This window comes from Molossus molossus, unplaced genomic scaffold (assembly GCF_014108415.1).
Source record: "Molossus molossus isolate mMolMol1 unplaced genomic scaffold, mMolMol1.p scaffold_m16_p_5, whole genome shotgun sequence".
Taxonomy (NCBI): domain Eukaryota; kingdom Metazoa; phylum Chordata; class Mammalia; order Chiroptera; family Molossidae; genus Molossus; species Molossus molossus.
In genome coordinates this window covers 57,890,058-57,910,185 of record NW_023425388.1, presented here as the reverse complement: position 1 = coordinate 57,910,185, position 20,128 = coordinate 57,890,058, and the positions used below count along the sequence as shown (strand labels likewise).

Here is a 20,128-nt window from a genome sequence, read left to right as displayed (position 1 = left end):
CCAAAGCAAACATTCTCCAAAGCCAGCTCATGCATTTCTCGAAAGCCTTCCCCACATGCTGTGTCAGGTGTCACCAAAGCATTGGAAACATGCTCCTACTACAGTACATAACAGATTTGTATGGACTATTTAAAATCAACTTACCCATTCAGTAAATAGTATCTCATTATGTGAGAGGCAGAGCTAGGAGCTGGGGATACAGGTATGAACTAAACAACTCTGGCTGTAAGATGCTCACAGTCTGGTAGAAAGACAATGCTCATCACGCTTGGAGAGGCTTCCTAATAGAGCCCCACCGGACCAGGACAGTCAATCAGCCTGTGGCGGGAAGGCTGCAGGCGAGTAGCTTTGGGAAGAAAAAATTACCAGTTTGGTTTTAGATGTGTTCAATCAGGCATGAAAGAGGAAATGCTGAGTGAGTGTAAAGTTTGGGGAGATGCGCATTTGAGAGCCACAGGCACAGGGACAGTGTTTAAAGCCAGAAGACCAGATGCTTATGGCATCTGGTAGAGAAGAAAAGAGAACCAAGAACTGAGCTCTGTGTCTCCCTCCATTAACTGACCTTCCTCTTCACATTTTTTTTAAATCTTTTTTTTTTTTTTTTAGTGGAAAAACAGCCCTGTGCACCTCAGTTGCGTGGCAGTGTTGGGATGGGAAGGGGAGATGGCAAAGATCTCCAGGCTCCTTGGCTGGGGGAGTCGTCGGGGATGCCTATCAGCCTATCTTGGGCGACTGGGTGGGACGGCGGGTGCCGTTCCAGCTTCAGAAAGCGTGCAGTTTGTCCCCTCTCTCCCGACCTCCCACCATTGTACCCCTTTAACCATCGAGCCCAGGCCCCACTGGCCTCGGGATCCCCGGCACCCAAGAGCTTCGCCAGGAGCCAAGTGTGTATTGTTTGGCTCAGAAAATGTAGTGGACTGATGAACGGACCGAGTGCCTTGCAGTGATTCGGCAGGTCACTGTACCCCGCTCCTGCCGGGAGTTTGGGGGGTGGGGGCGTTGACAGCAAAGGGGTGAGCGGGAGCGGCGGCCGCAGCCTTTGTGCCGAGGCTGCTCCCAGCTCCCGCCGCTGGGGGGCGGCCTCCAGCCCGCGGACCCCCGACAATAGCGAGAGGGGTGGGGAGCCGCGCGGTCCCGGAAACTTCACCCTCGAGTCTCAGCGGCCGCCAGCGCCGGGGAGCGCAGACTGGGCGCGCCCCTCTCCCGCCGCGGTCGGGGCGCTCCGCGGGGCTGCCGGTGGAACCCAACCCAGAGGGGCGGCAGCGCGGGTCCCCCGCCGCGCGGAGGGCTCCGGCACTGGGCCGGGGAGCCGAGCCTGCCATGGGGGAGGCGCCCAGCCCCGCGCCCGCGCTCTGGGACTGGGGCTACTTGGACCGCTGCTTCGCCCGCCACCGCGTCTGCATCTCCTTCGGCCTGTGGCTCTGCGCCTCCTCCTGCTGGATCGCCGCCCACGCACTGTAATGGGGACCGGGACGGGCGGCGCCAGGGTGGGGCGGTTGGGCAGCGGGGGAAATGGGGAGCTCCCCCCCCCAACTCCCCTTGGAAACCTAGAGGGAAGGGGCAGAAAGGGAGGGTGCAGGAGGCAGCAGTTTCAGGACCGAAACTAACATTTCACTGCAGACTGAAGTCGGATACTTCTCTCCGGGCTCCGCGCACAGGGAGCTGGGCTGTGGGCCAGCAGGAGGAGGCGGGCGGGTGCAGTGGACAGGGCCCTGGGCTGGAAGCCGCCAGTCCCGGGTTCTGTTGTCAGCCTCCCCCACTGACTAGCGGTGTGAACTGGGCAAGCTTTAAACCTCCGTTTTCCTTGTTTAAATAGGGGTGATAACTGATAGGACTGAAGGAAGGATTAGTAAAGCGCTTAGTAAGTGCTCATTAAACATCATTGCTGTTGCTCCACCTCTGCCACCAACCGTTGGCAGAGAGCAAGGCCCTTGTTTCTGGCCTCAGTTTCCCAAGGCTCTCTTAGCTTTGGGGAAGGGATGGCCTGACTCTCCGCCCAGAGTTTGCCCAGGTCTGTCCAGCACCTGGAGTGGTTTGGCCAGGCGGTCACCATAACCTGGGTTCTAAGGGTGAAGTCTGGCTAAAGATGGCCTCTAAGTCCTCAGCCACCTTGTCCCAAGCCCGGATGGGTGGTGCCACCCAAGTATTCCCTGCCAGAGGAGAAAGGGCTTGCACCCCCAGGAGGCCAACACTGGCTCACCTTAGGCACTCTGTGGATGTCCCCCTCAGGCGTTTGATAGTGTCACATATTTTCAGGCTCACTACCCAGTCTCTGGAATAGGAATAAAGACTCTAAAACATTTACTGTGGGCCTAGTGTTGCATCCATTAACTCATTTATTTCCTGCCACAACTCTAAGAGAAGGGATGATAACTACCCCCTTTAGATCTGGAAGCCTGGGGTTCTGAGAGATTCACTAACTTGCCTGAGTGAATGGAACAAACTAAAACTCGGGCTCCTGAGAAAGAGGCAGGCTGGTGAGGCTCACACTGGCCAGCCCAGAGGATGGAGACTAAGGAGGCACTCTGTGTGCTGTCTCCTTTGTTCCTCGCAGCCACCCCTGAGGTCTGCACTGGGAAACTTACCGACCTAGAAATCGAGGTTTGGAGAGAAAAAGTTACTCGAGAATGCCCAGCCAGCCGGTCTACGAGCAGAGCCTCTGCTCTCTCATCTGCCTTAGGTCTGGACACACTGCTTGTTTTTAGGACTTCGCCATCTCTGAACCTTCTTTTGTCTTTAGAGACCGTATCTCCTCTGAGCTGTGTGTGAGCTGGGTTAGGGTCAGCCTGGCATCCCCAACCCCGGAGGGCTGGGAAATGGCTGGATGGCAGCGGGGTCTGGAGTGAAGCCTCCATGAAGTTAGAAGGCCCATCGTTGACCCACTGCTGACTCCCTTTCACCATAAGCCTCAGTTTTCTCCACTTTCAAATGGGAGGATTGAGATAAATTATTTCTAATCTAGGTCAAACTCAGAGCTTCTGATTTAGAATTTTCATTCCTAGACTTTGAATCAGTTTCAGGAGCCCAGGGCCCAAATTCAGTTTGCTCTTCCTACTCTGAGCAACATCCCCTGGCAGGTCAGGGGATGTTGGGAACCTAACAGCCTTCCATCCTCAACCATTATTCCCAAGGGTTGATGCTCAGAACCAATCAAATGGCCCTAAGGATGTGAAGTGAGTACCACTCTGTAAATCCTAAGGATGAGGAAATGAAACCAGAGCTGCAATCGTGGTGCCTCTGTTTCTCCAGAGAAATGTAGCAGAGAAACATCTGGAATGCAATGCTCCTGAGATCCAATCAGTGATGCCGACAGAGAGACCGTTGGCCCCTTCCCGCTTGTTCTGCCTTTCTGAGCTTGTATAGGGTGTAGGCGGGTAGAGGCATTAGGGAGATAACCCAGTAAGTACTGGAAGGGGCCTAGGGAGAGGTTAGCCCAAAGTTCCAGGGCATCTTTAAGGAGTGTTGCTTTCCCTCTCTGTAAAGAACATGTACCCAAAATGAAATCAGCTTGGATGTGGGCTGGCAGAAGCCTGGCTACTTCATTACACGGATGGATTAGAAGGATTTCACTTTAATTTCAAAGAAACAAGTTGCCTTTTTAAATTTAGGCAGTTAATTCTGCTCTGCAGTAAACGACAGTGATTGGGTTACTTTTATAACTCTCCTGTTTCTGTTTCCTTTCGTCAAATAAAACCTGACAGCTAGTTTGTCAGCACTGAAAGGTGGTCATGAACTTGAGTTGGCCCAGTTTGTAGGAGGGAAGAAATTCCTCTTCATTAGAGAGGCAGGTCTGGCTCCCACCCCAGGCAGGGAGCTTTTTGATCCTTTCTTTCCTGATCTGTAAACTAAGTTCAAAAACACCTGCTGAATACGTGGGGGAGAAAGTGCTTCATAAGGACACACAGTCACAATTGTCTTTTTCAGACCCCTGCTTTGGGAGCCCACATCTACAACTCCCCCGTTTTGTCCACTGCCCTGTCTGTCCCCACAGGCTTCTCTATCTGAGATGTGCAAAGAAATCCAGACAGGACCAGTCGGCGCTGTGTGCTGCGTGCTGCCTCCTGGCCAGCCTGTGTGACACAGTCGGGGCAATTCTGACCAGACAGCTCACGATCCAGGTGCGTCAGACCCATAGGTGACCGTGGCTTCTGTCGTGTTTCCTCGCCATGCAAGGCGCAACTTGCCTCCAGGCCTGCGTTCTGTTGGCCTTTCTGCCTCCCTCTAAGGCTGTAGACCAGACAGCCACGTGGCTCGCTGCTCACCTCCTCTAAGTCTTCGCGCAGAAGCCACCTCCTCCATAGGGCCTCCCCTGAGCACTCCCACCGCAGACGCTCATCCAACTCTGTTTCTTTCCCATAGTCGAGCCCCAATACACCATCTACTTCACTCACTTAGTATGGTGATTACTTATTGTATTTAACCCCTACTAGAACATCAGCTCCACGGGGGCGAGCATGCGTAGTCACTACCACATCCCCGTCACCTCAAACAGCAGCTGGCACATCGTAGATGCTCAATAAATAGTGATGGTTGGTGCTATTGTTTCTAGAGCCCAGAGCCCAGCTCTAGCTCGCGCAGGAGTGTCTGAATCCTTTCCCAGGTGGTGATGAGAGCTTTGAGGCGAGTGAGAAACAGTGTTAAGTTTTCCCAAAGTCTAGGCCCTCAAACAAACCTGTATAGGAAGGGCCTGTTCCAAAGCACGTATCCCAAGGAAGATCTGTGGGCCCCCTGCAGGACCACCTCATAGGGATGGTCCTGACCTCATGCCCACCCAGCTGGCCATGATGGAGGACAACCTAGGAACAGATGGGAGACAGACTGGGAGAGTTCTAGACCCCGCTTTGAGCAGTATTGTCTCAGAAACAGATCGCTTTTCACGTGGGGTACCCATTCTTACTAGGAGGTGGAAAATAATGAGGCCCAGCTCAAGTCCAATAATAGTAGTTAGTATTTATTAAATACTTAGTACTTAGCACTGAGGGCTTTTTGTGTGTTGATTCATTTGATCCTCAAACCATCCTATGACATGAGTTCTCTCATCCTGTTTTACACATGTGGAAACTGAGGCATAGTGAGATTAAATGACTTCTCTAAGGTCACCCTCTGGCAGGTAGCAGTGCCAGGATTCGAACCCTGAAATGCGTGCTTGTAGCACTAACCGCACTGTCCTGGTAGCGAGTGCCTGTATAGATGAGTGTGTTTTACCTTCCCCCGAGTGCTAGCCTAAGCACTTCCCACGTATTGACTCATGTGATCTGCTTAAATGGCGAGCGAGGCGCTGCATTATCTCTGTTTTACAGCGAGGAAACTGAGGCCCAGAGGTCAGTGGCTGGGCCGAGGTTACACAGCAGAGATTCCACCGTGCGGTGGGAAATGTGGAGTAGAAAGTGGGGGGCTGGGTTTCTGGCCCATCGCTCCTGATGCACAGCTTCATTGCTCGAGATTAGTTGCTTAGCACCCACCCCACTTCCTGGTCAGTCAGAAGGAGGTGATCTCGACCTTGGGAGGCGCAGGGGCGCGCACGTGGTAAGAGATCCAGGATGAGAGGCGCTGTAGCTGCTGGAAAATATTTGACATCAAGACGATTTCCGTCTGCTCCCAGGTTTTCTCTGGTGCCTACCTCGCAGCTATTGACTTGATGGACTTTGTGTTCATTCTTTTCCCGGTCTGTGGCTCCAAATTCAAGTCTGATTCGGGTGAGTGTGTGGCCATCTGTTCCTGTCTTCATCCATGGTCTGGGTGCCTGTGCCTTGTCCCACCCGAGCTGGACCCCTGCCAGACACGGACCAAAGAGTGAGCCAGAGGAAGGAGACAGGGCCCGACGCATCCTTAGAGCTGCGGGTGGGAGTGTGTTTACCGGGGGCACCAGAGGGAGGAAGGGGCTGCAGGTGACCGGGAAGGAGGTGACGTTGGAGCTGGGACTGCAGGGAAGGGCTTCCAGGTGGAAGGAACAGTGTGAGCAAAGGCCAAGAAGAGGATGGTACATGGCTTGGGGGTAAACAGTGATATCCCAGGGCAGGCCCCAGCGTCTAGAAATGAATGCCCGGGATGGACACGGCCACCTCAGGCAGAGCGGGGTCTGAGAGTGACTCGACGGGAGGAGGAGTCGAGTTGGTGAGACGGGGGCGTTCCTGAGAAGGGGCAGCAACGTGCTTGGACCCTTGTCCGAAGAGGAAATGCTCGCATCAGATAGAAGATGCCCTCAGATGCCCAGTGCTGCCCAGAGGAGGATGTTCTTATTGGGATTGTTCAGAGGAGTATCTGTCTCATCTTTCAAGGAGACTTTCAAAGGCGATGCCCCTCGTCCCACTCGGTGTTGGTGTCCCGGCACAAACACGTCCCCTCCTTGATGCAGTCACCAGGCTTGTGCTAGCTCTGCTCTGCGCCAGGCTCTGAGGAGACTGTAGGAACCGCCAGGGCACGGCGCCTGCCCTCGGGGTTCCCGTCTAGGAGAAGCGGCCCTGTGCTCTCAGATACACACATATGATCAAAGTTGTGAGGAAGGAGAGAGTAGCAGCCGTGTGGGGGGCGGGCAGGGGTGGGCAGGAAAGGCTTCTTCTTAGAAGTGGCACAACCAGCGGGCCTTAAAGGGTTGAGAGGATCCGGCCAGGAGAACAACATGGAAATAGGAACCTGTCTTGGCATCGGGTCTGGGTCAGCACCAGTTTCTGCCAGCCTGTCTGGTTCCCAGGAACCATAAGGGGTTGTGGTGTCTGTTGCAGGTCGTGGCTCCCAGGGCAGGAAGAGGAGGCAGCGGCTCAGGGCCAGCGTGTTTGCCCTGACCCTGCCGCTGAGCCTGGGCCCCTGCTGGGCCCTCTGGGCTGCTGTCCCGGACACTTCAGGCCTCGTCCAAGGGCCACAGCGGAGGCTGCTGGGAATCCTGCTGCAGGTGAGGCTGAGCCAGCTGGGGCATAGCGGGGAGAGAGGGTCCCTTCCCTTTGCTGGGAGGTACAGTGGTTTCCTCGGGGTGCTGAGTGTATCACCTATTCCCACAGGACAGCACTGAAATGTTTGGCTACCTTTTGGGTGGCATTGCTGTCATCGGCTCCTGGGCCTCCCGGATCTCCCCACTCTCCAGAATCGTGAGCCTGGGGTTGGGGCTGGGATGGGGAGGGGGGTCACCGTGGCATGTGGGAGCATTGTCAAAGCTCCAGGTCACTGGGGCAGAGGGGTGGTGTCCCCCATGTGTGTGGGGACCTGGGGGTGGGGTGTGAGAGCCCACTGTGTTCTCTGCATTTTTTATAGTCAGTGAGCAGCAGGCTCAGGAAAAAGCTGCCAGGGTTGGACCAACAAGTATCACGTTAGAGAATGAGGAGGTTTTAGAATCACGTAGCTGCTGGCGTTCTGTGTATTTGAGAGCGTCTCCTTGGCAGGTATCTCCCAGGCCTCTGGGTGAGGGGAGACCTGTGTTGGCCAGTCCCGGGGAGATACAGATGTGGCTTGAGACGCTGCTTGCCCTTGGGAAGCTCACAGTTTCATGGAAGACACAGAATGCAAAGCAGGATAATTTTTTTTTAAATATTTTTTTCTTTATTGATTTTAGAGAGAGAGGAAGGGAGAGGGGAAGAGAGACAGAAACCTGTATTAGTTCCCAGCGCTGCCATATCTTTGAACAACAGAAATGTATCATCTTGAGAGAGAACATTGATTGGCCGCCTCCTGCATGTCCCCCACTGGGGATCGGGCCCACAACCTGGGCATGTGCCCTGACCGGGAATCAAACCGGCAACCTCTTGGTGCATGGGTTGACGCCCAACCACTGAGCCACACCGACCAGGCAACGCAGGATAATTCAATGCTCTGAGAAACATAGCATCAAATGTCAGGGGTTTCAGAAGAGGGGGAGAAGGCTCTTATACCGTGCAGATGAGTGAGGCTGGAAACTGCTCACACTGCCAGGCCCGTGGGTGCTGGGGGGCCTCTGGTTGTCTCCTAAGGGAAGGTGGAATTCAGGAGGCGGAGGCAAGGGAAAGGGGAGCGTGCAAGGGAAGCCACCAAGGCAAGAAAGAGCAAGGTATTGTGGATGCAAACCGCTCTTCCAGGGGCCTTGCTGAGGGGTAATGGCAAGGCCTGACGCAGGAAATGAAAGGGGCCTATCATCATTGTGTCTAAAACAAATCCCTTGCCTGCCCTGGCCGGTGTGGCTCAGCGGTTAGAGCGTCGGCCTGCGGTCCAGAGAGACCGGGGTTTGGTTCCTGCTAGGGGCATGTACCTCGGTTGCAGATTGTCCCCAGCCATGGTTGGGTCATGTGGGTGGCACCCACTCGATGTGTCCCTTTCACGTCGATGTTTCTCTCTCTCTCCCTCCCACTCTATCTAAACAAAATATTGAAAAATGTCCTCGGGTGAGGATTAAAAAAAAAAAAAAAAATCCCTTGCCCAAGAGCATCGTTTAATCACAGTTCCAGGGGAACAGGATTTGGGATGGCAGGTGCTCAGGGGGTCATTTGTGGGAAGCTGTAGACTATGCTGTGACATCCAGAAACCTCACGGGACCTGGTTTCGTCAGCAAAGGTACTATCTCCAGATCAAGGGAGGGGAGAGTAGGAAGCACCCTGGGACAGGCCTCCAGGGTGGCATAGGGGCTGGGAAACTGGGTCACATGATGACCTTAGAAGAACCAGTGCAGTGCCCTGACACCACCAGTATTAGTTCCCAGTGCTGCCATAACTTTGAACAGCAGAAATGTATCATCTCGAAGTCCTTCAGGCCAAAGGCCCAAGATCGAGGTGTCAGCAGGGCCACCCTCCCTCTGCAGGCCTCTCTCCCAGCGTCTGGTGGCAGTGGGCTCCAGCGTGCACGTGGCGTTCTCCCTGCTCAGGTGTTTGCACGTCACCTCCCTCTATGGGTTGTGTCCAGCTTCCCCCTTTCCGTGAGGACTCAGCCATACTAGATTAGGGCTCACCCTAATGACCTCGTCTTAACTTGGTCATCTGCAAAGACCCTGTCTCTAAATAAGGTCACGTTCATAGGCTCTGGGGATGGGACTTTCACACCTTTTGTGGGGACACAATTCAACCCGTAACACCACCCACCTAGAGTAGGCCAGGCCAGCCCTACTGCGTCCTCCACTCTGCTTCATTTTCTTCATAGCATTAGTCACATCCTGGAATCAGCTCTTTAGTCATTTACCAACTTAGACATCAGCAGCGTGACAGCATGGACTTGTCTGTTGTACTCCCCCTGTGTCCCAGGTGCCCCGGGCCTGTGGGCACCAGCAAACCCCTGTTACTGAAGGACTTAATCTGGCCTGGAAGCTCATGGACACAGGAATCAGAAGGGCTATCTCGGGACAGAGAGAGCAGCCTTGCTCTGTGCAGTCTCGGAGAACAACACTGGGAGGAGGGTATGGGAGGCCACCTCCCAGTCGTGGCTCAGACACTTTGAACGGCACCTGGCATGTTGAGAGCCATCAGTCTATTGTCATTCCTAACTTAGGAGGTAGTGGGCTCCCCATCTGTAAGGGCATTCAAGCCCAATGGCCCCTTGGCAAGAAGATAACTGCACCCTGGGGGACTTGTCATGGGCAGAGGGCTTGCCCTCCAACCTGCTATGCCACCAGGGCCCTGGGTCTTAGCTCTAAGGCACCTGTGGGCAGTGGCAGGGTTCCTCCCTGCCCAGCTCTCTCCTCTCTTTGCCTAGTGCCGGGGTAAGACGTTTTCCTTCATCCACCTGTGGACCCGGTTTCTGTCAGCTTTGGCGTGCCTCCTCTACGCCTCAGCCATTGTGGCCCATGACCGGAGGCCCGAGAACCTGCTGCGGGCCACGCCGTGGTTCCTGACCTTCCTCGGCCGTGCTGCGCTGGACCTCGCTGTATCTACCCCGGCCTGGGGCTGCCTGGCTGCCCGTCCCAGCTCCTCCCTGCCCCTGCCATGCCCTTCTTCCTTCTTGCTGGATGGAACTCTCTCCTGCTGGCCAGGGAGGTGGTTTGAAACCTGGGGCAGTGGAATTTCATGTTTTGCTTCCTTTAAAAAAATATGAGAATAATGATCTCATTGCCAGAGCTCTGTGACACAGCACAGGGGGCTGTGACGGCTCCTGGCCCTGGGATCAGAAGAGCCAGACTCCCGTCTCAGGTCTGCTCCTGACCTAGGTCAGTGCCTGCCCTCTGCGAACCTGTTTTCTTTGCCTTGCCTTTCTCCCAGGCTGGGGACGGCTGTGCGGGCCGACCTGCTGTGTGGGGTCACCCTTCCCCGTGTTCTCTCGGCCCTGGAGCCTGGGTGGGGGAAGCAGAGATAAAGTTGACGAGGGCTGCCCTTCATCAGTGACCGTGAGCACCTCCCTGGCTCCCCAGGACGTGTTGCCTGATGTGCTGACACACCAGTGACCCTGGCCTGGGGACCTCAAGGGCAAGCTAAGTGCAGACTGGTGGGCGGAGACGGTGTGCGTTTGGGGCGGTGGGGTGAGGGGAACCTGTGGATTTAGCACAAGTAATTTAGAAACTGATCTCATGTACTGTGTTAACTGGGGGATGAGTTGCGGGGGAAGGTTGAAGAGGGTAAAGGGGGAATAAATGGTGATGGAAGAAGACTTGACTTAGGGTGGTGAACACACAATACAGCCTTGGCCGGTTTGTCTCAGCAGTTAGAGCATCGGCCTGCGGACCAGGGAGTCCCGGGTTCAGTTCCCGCTAAGGGCAAATACCTTGGTTGCACTTTGTCCCCGGTCCTGGCTGGGGTCTTGTGGGTGGCGACCACTCAAAGTGTGTCTCTCTCTCTCTTTCTCCCTCCCACTCTATCTGAAGATAAATGCAAAAATGTCCTCAGGTGAGGATTAAAAAACAAACAAAAAAACAATACAATATACAGATGATGTATTACAGAATGGTACCCCTGAAACCTATATAATTTTATTAACCAATGTCACCTCAATAGATACAATAAAAGAAGTTTGCTAGGGCTGCCGTAACAAATTGCTACAAACCTGATGGTTTAAACAACAGAAATGTATTCTTTCGGCTCTGGGGGCTGGAAGCCTGAAATCCAGGCAGGGCCCCACTGTCTCCGAAGGCTCTAGGGAGAACCTGTCCGCTTCCAGCCCCTGCGGGCTCCTGGTGCTCCTTGGCTTGTGACAGCCCAGTTGAACTCTGCCTCTGTCTTCACATGGCCTTCTTCCTTCTCTGTACCTGTGTGTCCTCTCCTCTTAGGGACTCCTGTCATGGGGGTTAGGGTCCACCCTAATGCACTGTGACCTCATCTTACTGAATCATATCAACAAAGATCCTATTTCCAAATAAGGTCACATTCTGGGGTTCCAGGTGGATATGAATCTCGGGGGCACACTATTCAACCCACTATAGGTACGGTCCCTGTGAGCCAAGCCCTTCAAGGAAGATGCTTTTCAAAACACTTTTGCTTAAAAAGTGTTTCTTAAGTGCTTGGTAGAGGCGGGGTCCCGAGGGGGACAGGAGAGAGTCAGGCCTGGCCCTGTGCTCAGACGAGCTCCCCACTCCGGGAGGGAGAGCCCGGGGGCACCCTCAGTGAGAGGCGAAAGCGGCACTGGGTGGCTGCAACTCTGCTTCCTTGGACCTTAACTCCACTTCCCAGATCATTTTTCTTTCCTGGGTGATGAAAAGCAAGATAAGGCGGGCCTTGGGCTTTGCCTCTGAAGCCAGAGAGAGCCCTGACACCCAGGCCCTTCTGACCTGCTCGGAGCAAGAGGAGGACCGTGAGGAGGCAGGGGACCAGCCACAGTCTCACCGGCTGGAAAACCGCTGGGCCCCGCGGAGCATGCGCGCGGAGCGGGCACAGGTGGGCCTGGGATTCCGGATCCCTCTGAACTTGGCCGCTTGGTCACTTTAAAAAACAATTGTGTGTGCGCAATGCCGAGGGGCCCTGAATAAACAGCGTCCTCCATTTTCCCGGTGACAACGTACTTTTAAAGGTTTTTTGAACATTTAATAAACTTTAATATATTTTTAGCAATGCAGATGAAATAGTCGTGTCCACTCATGTTATTTAGCAATGTATCATATATATTTAAGTTTGTATACTACATAAATTGACGCGTAATCTGACCGGGTTAATGGAATAGAAGACAGCGAGGGGTGTGGCCAAGGTGAAAGGGTTTATGTAGGTGCATGGACCAAAGAGCCAGGTTCTCATGAGGCTCTAATGGAGGCTATTTTCATTCCATTCTAGCAACTACTATGAAATTATATCTCAAAGGGGAGCTAACGTGTAAAGAACGCCCTGTGTGTCTGGTTGTTCTGAGGGGAGGAGGCAGGGCCTCTGCAATCTCTTCAGCATCCTTAGCAGTGGTTCTCAAAGTGGGGTCCCTGGGCCAGCATCACCTGGCAACTGACTTGTTAGAAATGCATGTTCTAGGCTTCACCCAGCTCTACTAAATCCTAAACTGAGAATGTATTCGTCAGTCCACCGGGTGCTTCTGATGCAGTTTGAGAATTGCTGCTTTGCAAAAGCATTTATTTAGCACCTACTGCAGTGTTTCCCAGAATTTGCCAGACTTTACAATCGTCTGTAAGGCTTTTAAACTCTCCAGGTTACAACCATACCATTAAATGAGACTATCTGGGAGGAGGGGGTAGAGAGCGAAACATCAATTGGTTTGTTTTTTAAGATGTCCAGGTGATTCCACTGTGCAGCAAAGTTTGGGAGCCACCGACCTACTGTGACCTCAAAGAGATAAGGTGCATTTTATAGGAAGCAGAAAGTGAGATGTGCTATAAAAGAACAGAAAAAAAAACATACCCCTTTAGAGTTTTTGTTTTTGTTTGTTTTTAAGAAAATAGGACCTTGTTTTTAGAAAATGTCTCCTGACTTAAGAATTCTCCTTTCTGTCTCCCCGTCTCTACTGGAAAGCATTTGGATTGGGTGCCTCTCACTACACTACCGCACTGCAAGGCACTCAGGACAATGGCATCCGTCAGTCACTACATGGAGCTGACCATCGAGCCGGTGCAGCAGGTTAGTGGCCATGTGGGAAGTAGTCATGGAAGTCTTCCTGGAGGAGGTAACACTTGAGTTGCAGGATGGGCAGGGTGAGGCAAGGAAGCATGAAAAAGAGGAAGCGGGAAACGAGAAAGGGAAAAATAAAAAACAAAAAAGAACAATTAAAAGGGGGGAGGAAAAAAAGAGAGAAGGAGCTCTTCAAGGTCTCAGTGGGAGGCAAATGGGGGGAGAGCAGGAGATGGCAGGGTAGGGAGGCGGCAAGGGTGATGCCATCACACTACGGAAGCTGTCATCTTGAGGTGATGGGAGTCTAGGAGGCTTCAGACTAGAGACAGGGTCAGACATGCTAGAGCAGCGGTTCTCAACCTGTGGGTCGCAACCCCTTTGGGGGTTGAACGACCCTTTCACAGGGGTCACCTAAGACCATCGGAAAACACATATTTCCGACAGTCTTAGGAACCGAGACACCGCTCCTCTATCCCTCTCCAGGCGGGTCCACACACATGCAGATCGCCCACATACAACACGAGGAACTGTATTAAAGGGTCGTGGCATTAGGAAGGTGGAGAACCACTGTGCTAGAGCCATCACTCAGGCAGTGTTGGAGGACAGACTAAGGGAGAGGAGGCTGGAGTCCAGGTGGTCAGCGAGTGACAGTTGTAGGTCCAGGAAAGGGCTGCTGTGGCCTGAACCAAGGCTGGGGAGAGGGAGAAGCAGAGACGGAGTGGGGCGAGTTGGCAGGTAGAGCACAGAGTGGGTGAGGATCTGGGGGTGAGGGAGACAGGGCTCCTGATGTCTCGCAGGGTCTGGGCCTGCCTGCGGGGTCCTCAGGAGGAAGGGGACTAGAGAAAAGAGGGAGAGAGGTGACGAGTTCACCCCAGGTCCCACTATCCCATGAAGACTGTTCTTGTTGAGGTTACCGGTGACTTCCAAGTTGCTAAACCCCGGGGTCATTTCGGTCCTAATTGAGACTCAACTCACGTGGTCACTAGCTCCTTGGGACTTCTGGGACCCTCATTCCTGGCGTTGCTGCCACCGTCACAGGTCTTTCCTCGTCACTTGTCCTGGCTCCTCCTGGTGAGCTTGACCTTAAGGCTGCAGGACCCCTTCTCTCTGTCCTCTGCAGGCCCACAGGCCCACAGCTCACATGCCAGCTCGTGCTGGTCCCCGCGTGCACGCCTCCAGCCTTTCCCTCTCCCTCCGTTCCAGTTTCGGCTGCTGACGGCCTGTTCACACACCACCTGGCTTTCCGGGGCCAACTGTCCAATAGGCAGTTCTGGACTTCCACGCCCAGACCTCTCCCCGTCGTCCTCATCTCAGCAAGGACACCGCTGTCCATGCAGTCGGTCAAACCCCATATTCCTCTCTTCCCTTCGTTGCAAGCTTATGCCTGTCCAATCCTGAATCTGCAAATACAACTTCTTAAATAGATCCAGCAGGCGTTTCCCCTCCATCGCTATTTTTGTCCCCTCCTCTCCATCTGCAAGTGTCTCTTATAAATGTAAATTACATTTTGTTCCTCCTTTGTTTAAAATATTCCTCTGGATTTCCATTTCACAGAGGATGAAATCTAAACCTCTTAACAGACTTCCAAGACCCTGCCAGCCCGGCTCCCTCCCTGCCTGCCTCCTGTTCTCTCCCTCTTCATTCTTTCCTGGAGGCATGGGTTTCTCTTCCTTCCTCTGCCGGGGTGTTCTTCCTTCTGATTTTTTTTTTTAAACATGACTGCCTTTTCTTGTCTTTTGGTCTTCAGTGAAAATGTCACTTTCTCCGAAGGCCTTCCTGAAGCACCTATTCAGAAGTAGCCTCCTTCTCTGTCACATTATTTTATCACCTTTTTTAATTCTCTGCAAAACATTTCCCACAATCTTACTTTTGTTTGTTGTCTGTTTCCTACTGGGATATAGACTTTGTCTCCTTCCGTCTGTTTGCCCAGACCCTGGAGAGTCGGCCCCAGGCTCTCTGTGAAGGTGCGCTCGAGCACGGAGTTCAGGGGGAGTGCCCCCCGAGCTGCCACAGGACACGCTGACAGTCAGGGAGCTGGGCCCCAGACATGGGTTTAACTCTCTGTTGTTCTGTGGCAAGTGGGTGCAAATAACCAACATGTACTATAAGTGAAGGTCAGGGATACTTGGCACATGCGTTCACAGTGAAGAGCCCATTTGGCTGTTAAATCCTCCTTCCCACGCGAGGGTGGGGAGGTAGGGGGCAGGAGGGCACGGGGAACCCTGGCAGCATCTGGCCAAAGCTTTGCACAGGACATTTTTAAATCATGGAACTTTCAAAAAGTAATAGTACAAAAATGAATTTACTTTAGCCCTTCCAGTACCTGAATCTTGGGTAGTTTCCTGCTGGGGAACAGACTCCGTGAAAGAGGACTGTGTTCCTCCTTGGTTCTCTTCCACTGGGGCCAGCCAGCACATTTTTGACCGACTTGCACCCAGCCTCTTCCTTCTGTGTCCACCAGAGGGCGAGAGGGGTCTTGGAGATAGCTCCCTGCAGGGAGCCTGCCGCCCCACTGTGCAGGGGCAGGAGGCCGCCTCACTGGCTCCAGGGCCTTCATTCCCATGAGGGTTGGTTTGTTGAGGGCTAACTCAGGCTCTGAGTAACTACTGACAGCCAACGCTTCCATGATGCTTACTGTACTGTCGTAGTGCTTGGAGCACTGGTCTAAGTGCTTTACTTAGATGAACTCTTAATCCTCACAGCCAACCCCTGAGGTATTGTCCTCATTTTACAGATAAGGAAAATAGGGCGCAGAGAGATCAAGCAACTTGCTCAAGGTCACACAGTTTGTCAGTGATAGAACTAGGATTCCGATTAGTCTCTACCGGAATCTGTGCCCTTGATGACTCTACATACTGCCCTTTGGCATAAGTGGCCGACACCAAGTAAGCACTTGATAAATGGCTGTTTCTTTAAATTATCATTAGTGCAAATTTTCATAATAACCTATGATATAGGTACTATTATTTCCATTGTAATTTATTAATCATTAATAATTTTATTATTTTACATTGAGGCACAGAGAGGGTTAAGTCTCTTGCCCAAATCCCACAGTTAAAAAACCACAGAGGTGTTCAACAAAGCCTATCCCAATTCTGAGACCTGAGCTTTTGTAAAGAGAGGATCCTCTCAGTCCTGCTGTATCAGGCCAGCTCAGTTAGCAAATTATCCTTTTTCACGAGAATGTCCCGTGGGCAAGGTTGTGGTGCAATAGGGACCCTGGGGCTATGTGTACTGACGGAGGTCCTGTTTGGACGGCCATCTGGGTGTGGGCAAGAGCCACAGACTGCTGACTCATCTCCCGAGCATCCCCTGCTGAGCACTAGTCCTGAGAGATTTTCCAAGAGATGCAGCCGGGTTCAGACTGAGCTGAGGAGCCCAGGGCTGCGGGTCATGGGCATCAAAGGACCGGAGTATTTGAAAAATCCATTTTATCTGTTGACTCAGGCCTGGAGGTTTTTATATGGTTGTTGCCTGGAGGGCTTCTGTTCCCTCCAACTCCCATACCCCAGGGACTGCCCAGAACAATGCCTCTCTCCCCTGGAGACCTTCTGTCCTGTGCAGCGGCTCTCACGGAACCACTCTTGTGCAGGAGTGCACTCCGGTTACGCTCCAGTCACGCTGGAGCCCTGTGTGACCTGGAGTCCAATGTCCAGGACACCGACATCTGAGCCCTGTGACACCACAGGGCAAGGCAGGAATTACCACCCCCTTTTGTAGATCAAGAAACTGAGGCTCAAGGAGGCTTAATTTCTTGCCAAGGTCCCATGGTTAGTTGGTGAAAGATACAGGTCCAGGAGGCAGGCTGTTCCTCCTGCCGCGTGTCAGTGGGATGACTGCCGGGTCTGCACCCAGCCCTCAGAGCTTCAAGTACTGCAGGGGAGCCCTTCCCCCGCTGTGAGCTCGCTGGAGAAGCTGTCTTCTGAAAGATAGATGACAGAGAGATAGAGAGATAGATGATAGATGGATGATAGAGGCAGATGATAGAATATAGATAGAAAGATAGACAATTGATAGATGGTTGATAGAATACAGATAAAAAGATGATAGATAAACAGACAAGTAGAAAGTAAAGAATTAGTTGATAAATGATAGAAAGATAGCCGGTAGATTGATAGACAATTGACAGGTAATAGATACAATATACATAGAAAGCTAGATGATAGATAGATGATAGATAGATAGATAGATAGATAGATAGATAGATAGGGAATCTCCCTTAAACCTTCCAAGTCACTTTCTGCCGTTGGTGGGTGTGAGGTGAGTAAAGCCTGTGTGGAGTGCATTTTTGGCAACAAGTGTCCAAATTTCAAAGGCATATACCCTCTGAGCCAGCAATTCCAGTTCTAGGAATGTATCCTTTAAATACCCTGAAGTTTTGGATGTGCAATGTCAGTTACTGCAGTCAGTGTTGATTGTAAAAGCAAGAGATTGGAAATACCTTAAATGCCCACCAGCAGGGCACTGGTTTAAGTAGATTGTGAACACCTCTGTGATGCTACCAAAACAAATGTCTGATTCAGTACTGCCTGAGACATATTAAGTGGGTAAAAAAGCCAAAATGCATGAGAGAGTGTAGAGCGGGCGACCTTCTGTGCAAGGAAGGAGAAATGTACAAATGCATTTTATTGTATACGTTAGAGACCATCTGGAGGGATACAAAAGAACCCTGGCGCTGGCTGCCTCCGGGGAGCACCAGGCGCTGGGGGATGAGGGTGGAGGTAGGTGTGCACTGTACACCCCCTTTCCTACCTTTGGAATACTGGAATGCGAGTGTTTTGACAATTCAGAAATAAAGAAGTAAACTACGTGTTCCTGCCTGCCCTTCCCCACACACCTTGCAGGCGGGCTGCAGCGCCACCAGGCTGCCCGGTGACGGACAGATGAGCACGGGAGACGCGTCCCTGCAGGAGCCCCCCTCATACCCTCCCATTCGGGTCATTCGGGCCCGCGTGTCTTCCAGCAGCTCCTCCGAGGTGCCCTCCATCAACTCCGACCTTGAGGTACTCGCGGTTGCCCGCCTGCGGGTGCACGGGCGTCCTCCTTCCTGACCCCACCGTGCCTCCTCGCTTGCGCTGCAGGTCTCCGCCCTCGCTCCGCTGGGCCTGCTGAGTAATGAACGCGCCTCTGCTGACTCCTGCCAGGAGTTCCCCCGCCAGCCAGCGCTGAGGAGGGCTTTCCATGGTCACATTGGTCAGCCGAACACTGCAGAGTGCAGCGTGGCCTCTGCGAGTCCCTTGCACATCCAGTTACCAAACATAAATGCATAATAATAAACTCTGAAAGGGTCTCGGAGTTTCCCGAACCTATGTGACCGTGGAAGTGCCCCCCTCCCCAACCCCAGGAGCACCAGCGGCACCCTGTGGAGCCATCAGGGTCATACTTGGGGTCATACAAGCCTGGCACTTTCATCAGCTTGACCTCATTTTAAGTTTTGGGTCTGTGAACAGAACATGTCACGTTTTGATGACCACAAATGGATGTCACCCTCAGGTCTGAGCCGTCCCGTCAGCCCACCGCTGTGGTTTCCAGCCCTGTGTCTGGAAGGTGAGAACAAGGACAGTGACCTGGACATGTGCTGTCAGCAGGGGAAGGACTGTCCTTCATTCTGGGTTGGTGTTCTACTGTTTCGGTGTTAAAATGCCCTTTTACAAAATGATGATAATAATATGTGGTAGTTGGTGTTGAGTTTTTTGTTTTGGTTTTAATGGTCTTATTTGGCAAAATAATCCATTAGCTGTCCTAAGCGGGTCCCTCAGCTTTGTTGAACTCTTCGTGGACCCTGAAATTGGAAAGACTCAGAGTCATTGATGTTTCGGTAACCCCCCCCCACACACACACACACACACACCAGAGATGAGCGGCTCCTTCCTTCCTTTGGGTGCCCAGAGCATATGCCTCTCTCGCAGTTTCCACTGTTTGCCACGAAGCCGGTGAGCTCCTCCAGGCTGTGCGCGAGCTTTTAGGTGTAGGGCCTGGGCCCCCTTTGTCTTTCTCTGTCCCTCGATCCTGGAACACAGTTGGTCACTGAGAGCTGGGTTTTGAATGAGGGATTCTGCACCAGACTGGGGACCATGTGTGGCCTGTGTACCCCGGTGTCATTCAGCGTTGTCTATATCTTGGGTTCAGTCATGCAAGCACACGGCTCGGCAGCCTGCAGCCGGCAGTGTGGGCAGCGATCTAAGGCTCATCAGGAAACGAGGAACCGTACAGCAACGTGTGTTCAGTGAGGAGAAGGGACAGGTTGGCGAGCCAGGGAGGGCCTAGGGGAGCAGGGCCTTCAGTCTGTGGAAACAAGGGTGATTTTTGTCGCCCACCCACAGTTAGGGTAAGGATTGGACAGTGACCTGGAAAAATCTGGACATTTGTCTTGGTGGCTGATTTGGGCCATTTCTCTGTTCTGCATTCCACGTTCCTTTCCTACTGACTGTCTTTTCAGACATCTGTTTTAGAAGTGCAGCTGCCCCAGCCCACCCCCCACCCCCATAACCTCCAGTATAGTCCTCCTCGTTTCCTAAAATATACATACCCTGAATGACAAAGCTACTGAGTCCTATAAAGAAATACCAGGGTGGCTCAGTGGTTGAGCATCGACCCATGCACTGAGAGGTCGCCGGTTCGATTCCTGGTCAGGGCACATGCCCAGGTTGCGGGCCAAATCCCCAGTGGGAGACATGCAGGAGGCGGCCAATCGATGTTCTCTCTCATCGATGTTTCTATCTCTCTCTCCTTCTACCTTCCTCTCTCTAAAAAAAAATCAATAAGGAAAAAAAAAATACCTTAGGATTTCACTAAACATATATACTAACAGGTCAAATGACTTGTAAAGCTGTCCATACAAATAGTTTCCTATATGAGCAGTGATATTTTTATCAGGTATGTGGTCTAGTGGGCCTCTGGTCATCTATACTTTCTGTTCTTAAAAGTAATACATATTTATTGTACAACATTTGGAAAATGTAAAGAAGAAAATTAAAATGAACTCACAAGCCTACCAGCCAGCGACTGCCTCTGGGTGGAGGGATTGTGCAGGCTTAACAGCCTCCCCTGTTTGGGGGCAACATTCTTTAAAGATCCTGGTTCCTTTATAGTTGAATGTGAGCAAGAGGTGTCTTTTAGCCCTGGCTGGTGTGGCTCCGTTGGTTGAGTGTTGTTCTGTGCACCAAAGGTTGCCGATTTGATTCCTGGTCAGGCCACATACCAGGGATGTG

At 52.5% G+C, this 20,128-nt stretch overlaps 1 protein-coding gene across 1 annotated transcript; it reads left to right on the top strand.

Moving 5' to 3' along the window:
- Window positions 1–1,320: 1,320 nt before the first annotated feature.
- Window positions 1,321–18,470, top strand: TMEM44 (transmembrane protein 44). Its single transcript, XM_036243530.1, has 10 exons — window positions 1,321–1,457; window positions 3,992–4,118; window positions 5,603–5,696; window positions 6,723–6,889; window positions 6,996–7,082; window positions 9,643–9,813; window positions 11,547–11,675; window positions 12,822–12,926; window positions 17,762–17,920; window positions 18,411–18,470. Exons 1-10 carry the CDS (start codon window positions 1,321–1,323, stop codon window positions 18,414–18,416), a joined length of 1,182 nt encoding a protein of 393 aa, XP_036099423.1. The 3' UTR covers window positions 18,417–18,470.
- The last annotated feature ends 1,658 nt before the right edge of the window (window positions 18,471–20,128 follow it).